Raw genomic sequence first — 14,178 nt, forward strand, 5'->3', positions numbered from 1 at the left:
GATGGATTTGCATTCGTTTTAGGTACTTTGCAGCAACTCAGTTTGAACCCTTGGCAGCAAGATCTGCTTTTCCTTGTTTTGATGAACCAGCATTTAAAGCCACATTTGTCATCAGGATCAAAAGAGATGAGCAATACACTGCTTTATCAAATATGCCTAAGGTACTGTTCTGTTCCTTGAATGTAAAATTTTTTGAATGGGTCTCTTTGTTATGAATACTTGGATTCTTCTTTGCCATACCACTGAGAATGATTAAAATCGTATACTTTCCCATTCTTTCTTAAAATGCTTTAATAAAAGTAAAATATGTACTGGAATCAGTTGTGAAGTCAGCCTGAGAAGCACTTGCGGGAGGAGAAAGACTGGATGTGGAACGCATAGGCAGGAAATGTGAAGTGTGTGCTATGTACTGAAGTTCTGTAAATATTAATACTATGAACTACTACTAAAGAGACAATGATATTTTTGAAGACATGGTGAATTTGCTATTCTAAACTGTGATATTTGATAAGTGTTGAATCACGATTGACCTTGATGTTTTACTGGTTATTGAAAAAGTTGATATTGTGACATGGAGGTTTAACAATAAGAACATGGATGTCTTTCTTGGCTGTGAGCTCCACATGGGAGGTGGTGGGAATGAAACCAGGCAGAATTGTTTTTACACTGAACAGAACTCAGAGGGTCCTTTTGTTAGCTGGTGGCTCATATGATAAAGAATCTGCCTTCAATGCTGGAGACCTGGGTTCAATCCCTGGGTCAGGAGGATCCCCTGGAGAAGGGAATGGCAACCCACTGCAGTATTCTTGCCTGGAAAAATCCCACAGACAGAGGAGTCTGATGGGCTACCGTCCATGGGGTCGCAAAGAGTCGGACTTGACTGAGCAGCTAACACTTGGGCCACTTGAGAGCTGTATGCAGCTGGATAGAAGCTTCTCAGAACCCCTGTGGCTGGGGACGGGGGGTGGGGAGGAGCAGCAACATCTAACTGATTGTAGAGTCAGCCCTTGAGTCCAGAAGAGGACATGGTCTGTCCTTCAACAAGGACGTCACTTCAGCAGCTCTACTCCTCACCTTAACTCTTCACCTTAATCTTTCTTTAAGAGAGATGGAGTGCTTACTTGCCTAGGAACCTAAAACATTTTAAATTCGTGGGTGGCAAATCCTGCAAGGTTGCACATGTTCCCTCATCTTGTGTCTACTGCAGACTTCTGTAGTGACTTCTCATCTTTGATCCCGTAGCCTTTCGTTTGGAGGGATTAACCAGCTGTAGCTCCTCCTCATGTGAATGTATGATTTTTGTAGCAGTAGAATGAGTATTCTCAGATCATGAGCAAGGCTTTTTGTCTTTGGTGGTGTTTTAAAGGGGAGACACAGAGCCACTGTCACTGTCTCTAACTTACATTTATTTAAAGCCATGGTTTGAAACTAAGAGCTTTTTAAGGATTTTACTGTATGCAGTATGTCCTCAAGATGAAGGAAGGTAGAGCAGGCTGAGGCTGAGATCCGTACTGTTTAGAAACTTGTGCTGAGAGATTAAAATAGGCCAGCATCTTCACTACGTATTTCCTATTTGAATTTTCAGTTGCCCAGTTTATATGTCACCGTCATGTATCCCCACAGTTACAGAACTGTCGTTTTCTGCTTTGCTTGTAGAAGTCATCAGTTGTGCTGGAAGACGGACTTGTTCAGGATGAGTTTTTTGAGAGCGTGAAGATGAGCACCTACCTGGTTGCTTTCATCGTGGGCGAGATGAAGAATCTGAGTCAGGATGTAAACGGAACCCTGGTACGTACGTCACGGCAGTTGTCTTAGAAACCTGTTTATAAGAGGTGGAGAGGAATCCTTTCATGATATCTGGCAACTGCTGTGTGAAGAAACACAAGCTTTTGATTCACCACTCTGACGTTTTATGCCAGAACTGTTATTTTACTTAGTGGTTATTTACTATTTGGATACCTGGAAAAGTCAGTGATTTTCTAGTTCCTTTGAATCTTACTTTGTTAAGAGAATCTCAGTAAGGCAGTATGTAAAGGCGATAAAGCCTCTAGAACTGAGCTGTACAGTTTTGTGTGACTGTTTAGATTTGAAATAAGTGGCAGCATTGTGGCTGGATAGGGACTTCCCTGGTGGCTCAGGTGGTAAAGAATTGCCTGCAGTGTGGAAGACCTGGGTTTGATCCCTGGGTTGGGAGGATCTCCTGGAGAAGGGAATGGCTACCCACTCCAGTATTCTTGCCTGGAGGATTCCATGGGCAGAAGAGCCTGGCGCATTACAGTCTATGGGATCGCAAAGAATCGGACACATTTGAGTGACATGCACACACATAATGGCTTGATAAAATGTCCCTCATTCATCCCTGTCTGCTCTCCCGCCCCAGGAACAACAATTTGGCATCTATCTATGGACAGAAATGCCTTTGTGGAAGATGTGGGGTCCAGCACTATATTCCTAAGAACCTGGGAGGGGCCTTGCCCTCTCGTGCATCAGGTCTCAGCATACAGACGTCAGTCCTGGCTGAGGACCCCGCTGTGGCCCACGCAATTACTGTAGTCCCTTTGGCTATGGTCTGGAAGCTCTGTAAAACAGTCTTAGACAATTATGCTTGGATAATAGAGACTTTGTGGAAGTCCACATTTCTAGCAGAAAAGTTCTAGTATGCTTTTGGAGCAAAGCATACAAGTTTAGACGCATTGGAGAGAACAATCAGTAAAGACCAGAGAAGGTGACTGCTGTTTCAGATGTGAAAACACTAATGCAACGATTTAAGGAAACACAGTACCACCAAAGGGTCACAGTCATCTTCCAGTAACCAATACCAAAGACGTGGAAATCTGCCATTTACTCAGTAAAGACTTCAGATTAGCTGTTCCAAGGAAACTGAACTACTGGAAAATAGAAAAAGGCAATTCAGTTAAATCAAGAAATAATACATGAACAAAATGAGAAGCTTAACAAAGACATTGAAATCATTAAAAAAAAAATTCTCAGTCTGAAAAATACAATGAAATGAAAATTGCAGTACAGAGAGAGCATCAACAGCAGAATGGATCAAGCAAGAAAAAGAATTTGTGAGTTAGAAGACAGGGAGTTTTATATTATCTGGTCAGAACAAAGGAAAAAGAGTGAAGAAAGCCTGCATGATCTGTGGGACACCGTCAGAAGAAACAGTTTGTGAATTATTGGAGTTTCAGAAGGAGAACATAACAAGCAGGGGGCAGAAAGTTACATAAAAAAAAATAATAGCTGAAAATTTACCACATCTGGGGAGAAATTTGGGTATCTAAGTCAGTGAAGCTTGTAGCATACCAAAAACCTCTGAAAAAGGAAAGGGAAGGAAAAAAGAAACTGCCAACCAAAAATACTCTGTCCAGCAAAGTTACACTTCAGAAATGATGAAGTGAGAAAGACTTTTCCATATGGAAAAAAGGCAGCGAGAGCCCCTTACCACTAGACCTGCCTTACAAGAACTGCTGGAAGGAGTGCTTGCAGCTGAATTGAATGGACACTACTTAGTAACATGAAAACATGAAAATGTAGAACACATTGGGAAAGGTAATTACATAGTAAAACTCAGAATGCTATAATAGTGTAATGTAGTGGTATATTTATTATATGGCATGTATTGAAAGCAGTTCTAAAAGGGAAATTTAGATTGATAAATGCCTACACCAAGTAAAAAGAAAAATCTCAAACAACCTAACTTTGCACCTTAAGAAACTAGAAAAAAGAATAACAATCTAAGCTCAAAGTTAGCAGAAGGAAGGAAATAAACAAAGATCAGAGCAGATAAATGAAATAGATACCTGAAGAAGAGGAGAAAAGGTAAAACTGAGAGTTGGATTTTAGAAAGATAAATGAAATTGACAAACTTTTAGCTCAACTAACTAATAAAAACAAGCCTCAAAATCAGAAATGAAAAGGAGACATTCCACTTGATACAGAAATACAATGGATCATAAGAACCTACCATGAATAATTATAGGCTAAGAAATTGGATAATCTAGGGAAAATGGACACATTCCTAGGAATATACAGTCTGCCAAGACTAAATCATGAAGACATTAAAAAAAAAACAGATTAATAATGTAAAAACAGATTCAATTAACAATCAAAAACATCCCAACAAAGAAAAGTCCAGGATTGAATCAGTTTCTCTGTGAATTCTACTAAATGATTTTTTTTTTTAATCTATAGATTCAATGCAATAGAATTCCAATGTAATTTTTCACAGAAATGGGGAGAAATCCTAAAATTTTATGGAACCACAGAGACCTCGAATAGCTAGAGGAATTTTGAGAAAAAAGAACAAAGTTGAAAGTATCACACTTTCTGATTTCAAAATGGTTACAAAAGTAACCAAAATCTTATGCATGGTATTCAAAAGAGTATGATACTGGCATAAAATTAGACACACAGACCAATGGAACAGAATCAAGAAGCCAAAAGTAAACTCCTGCAAATATGGTCAACTAATATTAGACAAGAGAGTCAAAAGTACTCACTGGGTAAATGGTAGTCTCCTTAATAAATAGTGCTTGGAAAAATGGATCATCACATCCAGAAAAATGAAAGTGGATCCTTGTCTCTCACCACTCACAAAAATTAACTGGAAATGAATTAAAGACTTAAATGTAGGTCTGAAAGTGTAAAAGTCCTAGAAGAAAACATAGAGAAAAAGCTCCATGACATGGGTCTTGGCAATAATTTTTTTGTATATGACACCAGAGCACATTCAACAAAAGCCAAAATCAACAAGTGGGAATATCTTAAACTGAAAAGCTTCTTCACTACAAAAGAAACAGTCAGCAAAATAAAAAGGCAACCCGTGAATTGGAGGAAAATATCAGATAGCATTTATCTGATAGGGTTTCCCTGGTAGCTCAGCTGGTAAAGAATCTGTGCAACGCAGGAGACCCCAGTTCTATTCCTGGGTGGAAAAGATCCCCTAGAGAAGGGATAGGCTACCCACTCCAGTATTCTTGGGCTTCCCTGGTGGCTCAGGTGGTAAAGAATCCGCCTGCAATGCAGGAGACCTGGGTTCTACTTCTGGGTTGGGAAGATCCCCTGAAGAAGGGAACAGCTACCCACTTCAGTATTCTGGCCTGGAGAATTCCATGGACTGTATAGTCTGTGGGGTCGCAAAGAGTCGGACACGACTGAGCAACTTTCACTTTCAACACTTTCAAGATATCAGGTGGGGATTAATATTCAAAATATATAAAGAACTCATAGAACTCAGTGGAAAAAATACAAATAATCTGGTTAGAAAATGAGCAGAGTTTTCCAAAGAAGATATACAGATGACCAACAGATGTATGAAAAGGTGCTCAGCATCACTAATAGGAAGGAAAATGCAAATCAAAACCTCAGTGAGATACCACCTCACACCTGCAAGAATGACTGCCATCAAAAACAGATGACAGACATTTCTCCAAAGAAGACATACAGATGGCTAACAAACACATGAAAAAATGCTCAACATCACTCATGGTCAGAGAAATGCAAATCAACACCACAATGAGGTACCATGTCACACTGGTCAGAATGCTGCTGCTGCTGCTAAGTCGCTTCAGTCATGTCCGACTCCGTGCGACCCCATAGAGGGCAGCCCACCAGGCTCCCCCATCCCTGGGATTCTCCAGGCAAGAACACTGGAGTGGATTGCCATTTCCTTCTCCAATACATGAAAGTGAAAAGTGAAAGTGAAGTCACCTAGTCGTGTCCGACTCTTTGCGACCCCATGGACTACAGCCCATCAGGCTCCTCCATCCATGGGATTTTCCAGGCAAGAGTACTAGAGTGGGGTGCCATCGCCTTCTCCGGCTGGTCAGAATGGCTGCTATCAAAAAGTCTACAAACAATAAATGCTGGAGAGGGTGTGGAGAAAAGGGAACCCTCTTACACTGTTGGTGGGAATGCAAACTAGTACAGTCATTGTGGAGAACAGTGTGGAGATTCCTTAAAAAACTGGAAACAGAACTGCCATATGACCCAGCAGTCCCACTGCTGGGCATCACACCAAGAAAACCAGAATTGAAAGAGACATGTATACCCCAATGTTCGTTGCAGTACTGTTTATAATAGCTAGGACATGGAAGCACCTTAGATGTCCATTGGCAGATGAATGGATAAGAAAGATATGGTACATATACACAATGGAATATTACTCGGCTATTAAAAAGAACGCTTTTGAGTCAGTTCTAATAAGGTGGATGAAATTGGAGCCTATTGTACAGAGTGAAGTAAATCAGAAAGAAAAATACCAATACAGTATATTAATGCATATATATAGAATTTAGAAAGATGGTAATGATGAGCCTGTATGCGAGACAGCAAAAGAGACACAGATATAAATAGTCTTTTGGGCTCTGCGGGACAAGGCAAGGTGGGATTATTTGAGACACTAGCATTGAAACATGTATATTATCATATGTGAAACAGATCACCAGTCCAGGTTCAATGCATGAGACAGGGTGCTCAGGGCTGGTGCACTGGGATGACCCTGAGGGATGGGATGGGGAGGGAGGTGGGAGGGGGGTTCAGGATTGGAGAACACATGTACACCCATGGCTGATTCAGGTCAATGTATGGCAAAAACCACCACAATATTGTAAAGTAATTAGCCTCAAATTAAAATAAAAAAAATAATAAAAAACCCAGATGACAAGTAACAAGTGTTGATAAGGATGTAGAGGAAACAGAATCCTTGTGCACTGTTGATGGGAATGTAAATTGATGTGGCCACCAAGGAAAACAATATGTGAGTGTTCCTCTAAAAATTAAAACACAGTACCACCATATGATACAGCAATCCACAGGCTATATATCAAAACAGGATCTTAAAGAGATATCTGCATTTCCTTGTTTGTTGCTATTATTATTATTGTTACTATTATTCACAATAATAACAGTCTAAGTGTCTGTGCATGGATGGATGAAGATGAGTATATATTTATAATATATATGATGGAATGTTGTTCAGCCATGAGAAAGAAGGAAATTTTGCCCTTTGGGACAACGTAGGTGGACCTTGAGGGCATTATCCAAAGTGAGATAAGTCAGACAGAGATAAAGACTGTATGAGTTCATTTATGTGTGGAATCTAGAACTGAACTCGTGGAAGCAGTAGACTGGTGGTTGCCAAGGCCTGAGGGCTGGGGGAGATGGGGAAATGCTGGTCAAAAGGCTCAAACTTCCAGTTATAAGGTGAATAAGTGCTGGGGATCTAAGGTACAGGATGGTGGCTGTAGTTAACCATACCTGTATTACATATTTGAAAGTTGCTAGAAGAGTTCATCTTAAGTCTTCTCATCACAATAAATAAATGGCAGTTATGTTACTGCCTGTAGAATTACATTCAAACTTATCATTTCGTGATATTCAAGGCCCTCTTAGAAATTCAGTTATATTTCCAACTGCTCCAGTGGAATTCTTTTATCTAGCCAGGCTGAATTATTGGTTGCTCAGATAGATACCATGTGTGTGTGTATATATATATGTATATACAGCTACATGTGCGTGTGTGCTTAAGCTACTTCAGTCATGTCCAACTCTTTGCGACAATTAGACTGTAGCTCAGCAGGCTCCTCTTTCCATGGGATTCTCTAGGCAAGAATACTGGAGTTGCCATGCCCTCCTCCAGGGGCTCTTCCCAACCTAGGGATCAAACCCACGTCTCTTATGTCTCCTGCATTGGCAGGTGGGTTCTTTACCACTAACCACCTGGGAAGCCCCTTGTACCTATATATACACATAGATATGTAGGTGTGTATGTATATATTGTCTACAGCAGTTGAATCTTGAACAACATGGGTTTGAACTGCGCAAGTCCACTTATTGTGGGGTTTTTTCAATAGTAGATACTATAGTACTGCACGACCCACAGTTGTTTGAACCTTAGCTGCAGAAGACTGTCTGTAAGTTATACTCAGATTTTCAACTACCTGGAGGGTTGTTACCCCTCACCCCATTATTGTTCAAGGGTCAGCTGGAAAGAGAGAGAGAAAGTAGTTTAGGTGACTTTTTTGCTTTTTATTTACATATTTTTGGAAGCAACTTGGTTAAACATGGAACCTGGCATCTGCCTGAGCTCAGATCTCTCTATACAGCTTTCTAGCTGTATGCCCTTGGGCAAACTGCTCTGCAATTCTCTACACCTCACCTTCCACAACTCTAATACCTTATTGTCTTTATTAGCCTGCCCTTGCAAGGATGAAAAAATTTTAATTCCTATTAAATCTCCAGTTCCTGGCAGATAGTAATGCACAGAGGAAGTACCCCTCTCTTTCTTCTATATGCAAATATATTATAAACTCTTCTGTCTGTCTGTAAATACAAATAATCTTTATAATTTTTAATGCTACCCAGAAGTAAATGTGGTTTGAAGAAATTAATGTTATACAAATAATCAACAGTCTTCTTAATTTTCTGTTTTTATTAGGAAATGGGGAAGAATCTCGCATGTGTGAGATTATAATGGGGAAGAATTATGCTGTGTGCTAGAAGTTGTTTTTAGCTTTTATTTATAAACACCTTTTTATTTTATAAAGCAAATGAGGGGAAGGCATTAGCCTCATATTGCTGATGAGGAAACAGTGTCCCAGAGAGGATGAGTGATGGGCCTAAGATTACATAGCGAATGCGTGTGTGCATGCCAAGTCACTTCAGTCGGGTCCGACTCTTTGCGACCCCACGGACTGTGGCCTGCTAGGCTCTTCTGTCCATGGGATTTTCCAGGCACGAGTACTGGAGTGGATAGTCATTTCCTTCTCAAGGGAATCTTTCTGACCCTGGGATCAAACCCATGTCTCCTGCAGCTCCTGCATTGCAGGCAGATTCTTTATGGCTGAGCCAGAGGGGAATCTCCTCGAATAAATGGTAGAATTTACTGGCTACCACAATGTGCTTCTTCTTACACCAAATGACATCAATAATTTCTGTAGGTATGGTGATTAGAAATTCGGACTAAGAGTCTAATAAAGGATTTTTGTCCCAGTAAAATGCTGTAATCTCTAGGCTATGTTCTGTTTTGGAATATTTGACATTAGGCCTATTTCATAGGATTCTGGAATAGGGCAGTAGAGCTTTATTGACGAATGTCAGTCAGTCTCACCAAATAGCTGAAATTGTGAAAGTGTGTCCAAATAGCTGAAATTGTGAAATTTCAGTGCTAAAGACTATGATGTTGTCAAAGACCTGTAGAAAGAGAAACAATTGTTTTATCAGTTCTCTCTATTCTTCAGTGTTCCTTAACCCTCTGTCTGCCTTCAGGAATGCCAGAATTACCTAGAAAATTCTAGCCCAGTTTTGAAATACACTGCCTTGAGGTTTATCAGTTTGTCTTGAGGTTTTTGTTTTGTTTTTTGCCATTGCCTGATTTTGTTTTTACCACAGACCAGTCTCATTTGTAGAATCAGAATCCATTGGCGGTTAGCAGATGTAGACACTATGTCTCTTTAACATTCAAACAGAACCTTCAACAGTATTATCCCTGTGAAGTTATCTTATTCAGTCAGAAACGTGACTTCATTCCAAATCTCCACTAACAGCATTTCCTCAAGTAGCCTTCCAGCAACTAAGGACATTATACATAATTGATATCATTCTCCCAAGTCCCATCTAACCAGTTTTTCTGGATAGACTTCAATCTGGTGGGCTTTTTGGTTGTTGTGTTTACTTTTAAGACATTTATGCTTTTTGTGTGTGTATTCAGCTGTCTGTTTAGGAAAGCTGGTATTTTTCAGGAAATTTAGTATTGGAAAATTCCAATATTCTCGATTTTCTATCTTTGTGAATCTTATAGGCCATGTTATTGTTCTTTTGAGAGGGTGAGGTTTGGTTCTGGTTCTACTTTTATCTGGTTTTTGCTTATTAAGGAGCAGAGTAAGTGAAACCTAACAATCTGTTATTCCTCAGTCTTAACCCTTTTCTCTGAGAGCTGATGAGACTTTATGGACATTTTTTGTGTCTTTTATAAATCTCCTAGGTCTTAGCAAGAGATCTTGCAGACAAAGTTTGATCTTGCAGACACAGACAGCTGAGTACACACGCAAAAAGCATAAATGTCTTAAAAGTAAAAACAACAACCAAAGAACCCACCAGAGAAAGATGTAAGTCTTAAAGCCTGAGCACCGGTTGACTTGCCTTTATCAGTATTTAGAGTGCTCTTACCAAGGGTGGAGGACTCCTAGATGGCGCCATGGTAAAGAATCTGCCTGCCAATGCAGGAGATGTGGGTTGGATCCTTGGGTCAGGAAGATCCTCTGGAATAGGCAGTGGCAAGCTTCTCCAGCATTCTTGCCTGGGAAGTCCTATGGACAGAGGAGCCTGGTGGGCTACAGTCCACGGGGTCACAAAGAGTCAGACACGACTTCGCACGCATGCATCCTCCCAAGCATTCTACAGAACTTCTTTGCTGAACCAGACCGGTCTCTTGGTTTATTTCTACTACTACTGTTGCTCTTAAAACAAGCATGATAATAATTATAATGACCTGATGATCTATCTTTAGCGAGGATTCATAGCACATTATTTTTTAAAGGAAGAGAAATAGAAGGAAAGAGAAAATACCAGTCTACCTTTTTCCCCTAGTCATTGTATTCCAGAAATGGGACGAAGTGGATCCTTTGGTCAGATTTCAGTTTCATATGAACTGCCTTTTTTCTCCCTTTTCTTTTCCCTGATGAAAGACGCTTTCACACGTAGAGATGGGAGAGCCAAATGGTGTGTGTGGCAGAAGGATGTTTGGGGAGGAATCTGGAGTATGTGGGTGGTGCTTCTTTTAGGACAGCATCTTCTAGATGACTGCATTGACTCCATAAAATATGTGTGCCTGGAAAGAACAAGCAGAAGTAATAAAGACTGGCCTCAGATTCCAAGTGATCTTGGTACAGTCATTTATCATGGTAGTTAGATTTAAAAAGACTATTTCAGACGTGTGTGTGTGTGCACACGCGAACACTAATGCTTTAGAGGGGGAATGATGCAGGAGGTGTGCGTGTTCCTTAGGCAGGTGGTGACTGAATTCAATAAACTGTGGTCACAGCCCTGTACCAAGGATGCAGATGTTTGAGTGCTGGGCTGGTGAAGTACAAATTTGGCCACATAATATGGGATTAAATTTCTTCTTAATTACCTTAAGAAAGAAACATATTTTAAATGAGCTAACTTCAGTCCTAACACTTCGTTCTTCCTGTAACTTTTGCCACAAACGCTCTGCTCACACATATTTTACGCCACTTCTGATGGGACTCTTATTTATAATAATGATAATAACTACTCTTTATTGAACACTTGTTTTCTGCCAGCCACTATCCTAAGTTCTATATGTATTCATTCGTTTAATGTGGGGATGGGAGCTACTTTTATCACCCTTGAATAGATAAGGAGATTGAGGTTAATGAGCCTCCTCAAGTTCACACAGCCAGCAGAGATTGGAACCTGGCAGTCTGACTACACAACTTGTGCATTTCGTTTTGTTGTTTGTTTAGTTAAAATTTTTTTTCTTTAATTTTTATGCCATGTTACCTCCATGTTTCTGTAATTAATGCATATGTTCTATAGACTAAGGCCCCACATAAAGACAGCTGTGGCTGAAATTATGACCTCTTAGAAATTGTTGCCTGTTTTTCAATGCTTTAATGAAAGAGAATTTTTAGTCTTTAATTTGTGGTTAGAGTTCACCAGTGTATTTTTCCCAAATGCTCAATTATTCAATAGGTCTCCTTTTCCCACCTGCCAAGATCTTTATTTTTGAGGTTTTTATCTTCTGCTATGTCTTCTCCATATTCTGCTTTACCGACTTGAGTACAGAGGACTTCTTTCTTTCAATACATTGAAAACAGTAAATACTGCTTTTTAAAACCTATTACTCTTAATATAATTACTCAACTTTTGCCTTTTGATGCTCACTGATAAGACAGGTACAGTCAGTTACACCAAATGTGTAACTTACACACTTAATCAGAAAAGAAAGAATAACAATTTAAGTAATGTGGGCAGTTGCATCTTCCCTGGAGCATGTGCCCTGGATTCATGGGCATGAATCCTTTTATCCTTTTAATTGGTTGTTTGTTTTTTAATTTTTTTTAAGTGTGTACCTTTATTTTTTTAACTGAAGTGTTTCTTCTGTACTGGCGTGCAGCTGATTCACAGTGCTGTGGTGGTTTCAGGTGGACAGCAGAGGGACTCAGCCATTCATACGTAGGTGTGCCCCTTCTCCCCCAGCCTCCCCTCCCATCCAGGCTGCCACATCACACCGAGCAAAGTTCCCTGTGCTCTACAGTGGAGCCTTGTTGGCCATCCGTTTTAAATACAGCAGTGTTAGTTACTGTGAGCCACTCACCGAGGGTTTTTCACTCTGCTGGGTACAAGCCAACAGCGTTAAAAAAAAAAAAAAAAAAAGTAAGCAGTTCCAAGGCTGAAAGGAAACCTGGCTGTGCCATGCTGACTGAAAGAGAATGTGCTGCTCTCTCGTGGGTGGGCTCAGGGCAGTTTCAACCAATGTGCCATTTCTGTCTCAGGTGTTCCATGTTAGAAATAACTCTCTTGTAAGCTGTGACTTCTCTGCATTGAATGCCTGCAAGATGCCAGGCACTACGTTAGGTACTAAAAAGATGAAAATTTAGTTTTGCCCTTCAAATAATTCACAGTTTGACAGCTCACAGACAAGGAAGGGCAACTGTAGGTAATAGGGAGGAAGATAAGAGTATCATGGGAATTAAACAGGCAGATGTTTATAATTGCTATATGAGGCAAAATAGTTTGGATATGATGTTAATTAAAAAAAGAATCAGTATGGCAAAACCAATACAATATTGTAAAGTAATTAGCCTCCAATTAAAATAAATAAATTTTATTAAAAAAAATAAAAGGAATTAATAAGTTTTTTTTTTAACATTGTTGTATGTATAGGAATGACTTGCTACGTCCTCTAGGGGTTAAAAGAACTAGAAGCAAGAATTTCCGGCCTGAAAAATCTCTCATACCTCTGTGTAGTTCTCACGTATGCTAATCTTGACAGTGTTCACTTGATATCATGCCATTTTAACTGTACCTGTCCTTACATCATACTTGTTCCCTTTCAGGTTTCTATATATGCTGTCCCAGAAAAGATTGGTCAAGTTCAGCATGCCTTGGAAACAACTGTGAAGCTTCTTGACTTTTATCAAAGCTACTTTGAAATTCAGTACCCACTAAAGAAATTGGGTAAGAATCCAACAATGCCTCCAATTTCATTACAATAATAACTTAGATTTAGGTTGCAAATCTTTTCAGAAAGAACTTTTGCCAAAGTTATTTCAAAGGGAAACCAAGAAACTCTGTTAATTGTTTGCTTTAAGAATTGTTTGTATGTGTTAAGATTATTTAGATTCCATAGATACGTCTGAATATGTAGCTTAAAGCATTTAGAAGTTTATGGGACTGTTTCAAAGGTGCTGTGTAAGTAGGGATTTACTTAGGGCTTAACCTGGAGTTGGACTAACTCCAATTTCCTAAGAAATTCCTAATTCGAATAATAATAGGAGTAATGAGAGCTCAGGAAAGCAAGAGTACTTCAGTGTCATTCAACAGGGTGCTGATTTTAGCTGGAAGAGTGTTGGCCCTGCCTTCTGTCCTCCTTGTTCTGAAAAGTTCTTCACTGTGAAGGAATTAGATCTCCCTTCTCTTGCTAAGGGACAGAGCAACAATGACTCTGTAGGTGGTTGATCAGATCTTCTCAGCTCACAGGTAGGTAAGGAGCACATGAGCTAGAAAGTTTCCTTTCCCTGCCTCTGCTGCTAAGTCGCTTCAGTTGTGTCCGACTCTGTGCGACCCCATCCCTAGGATTCTCCAGGCAAGAACACTGGAGTGGGTTGCCATTTCCTTTTCCTAGGAGTATGTAAAATGAACTTACTGATACAGTGACCTTACTGATAGACCACTGGGTAAAATACTTGGATTTAACTAAGGAGTGCCTTAGATGGAGGAGAGTTGACCACTTCTTTCCTGTTATATCCAGACTTGGTGGCTATTCCTGACTTTGAAGCAGGAGCAATGGAAAACTGGGGTTTGCTCACCTTCCGAGAAGAGACACTTCTGTATGATGCTAATACTTCTTCAGTGGCAGATAGAAAGCTGGTTACTAAAGTCATCGCTCACGAGCTGGCCCATCAGGTATCAGCAACCAAGGCTATT

At 40.0% G+C, this 14,178-nt stretch overlaps 1 protein-coding gene across 1 annotated transcript in view; it reads left to right on the plus strand.

Annotated features, from left to right (window-relative positions):
- LNPEP (leucyl and cystinyl aminopeptidase) overlaps positions 1 to 14,178 on the plus strand; it is a 102,569-nt gene that overhangs the window by 47,141 nt on the left and 41,250 nt on the right. The window contains exons 3-6 of the mRNA XM_019965457.2: positions 23 to 161; positions 1,657 to 1,788; positions 13,089 to 13,209; positions 14,003 to 14,157. Of these exons, the coding sequence (XP_019821016.2) occupies positions 23 to 161; positions 1,657 to 1,788; positions 13,089 to 13,209; positions 14,003 to 14,157 (547 nt within the window). The remainder of the gene's footprint in view (positions 1 to 22; positions 162 to 1,656; positions 1,789 to 13,088; positions 13,210 to 14,002; positions 14,158 to 14,178) is intronic.

This window comes from Bos indicus, chromosome 7 (genome assembly GCF_029378745.1).
Source record: "Bos indicus isolate NIAB-ARS_2022 breed Sahiwal x Tharparkar chromosome 7, NIAB-ARS_B.indTharparkar_mat_pri_1.0, whole genome shotgun sequence".
Classification (NCBI taxonomy): Eukaryota; Metazoa; Chordata; class Mammalia; order Artiodactyla; family Bovidae; genus Bos; species Bos indicus.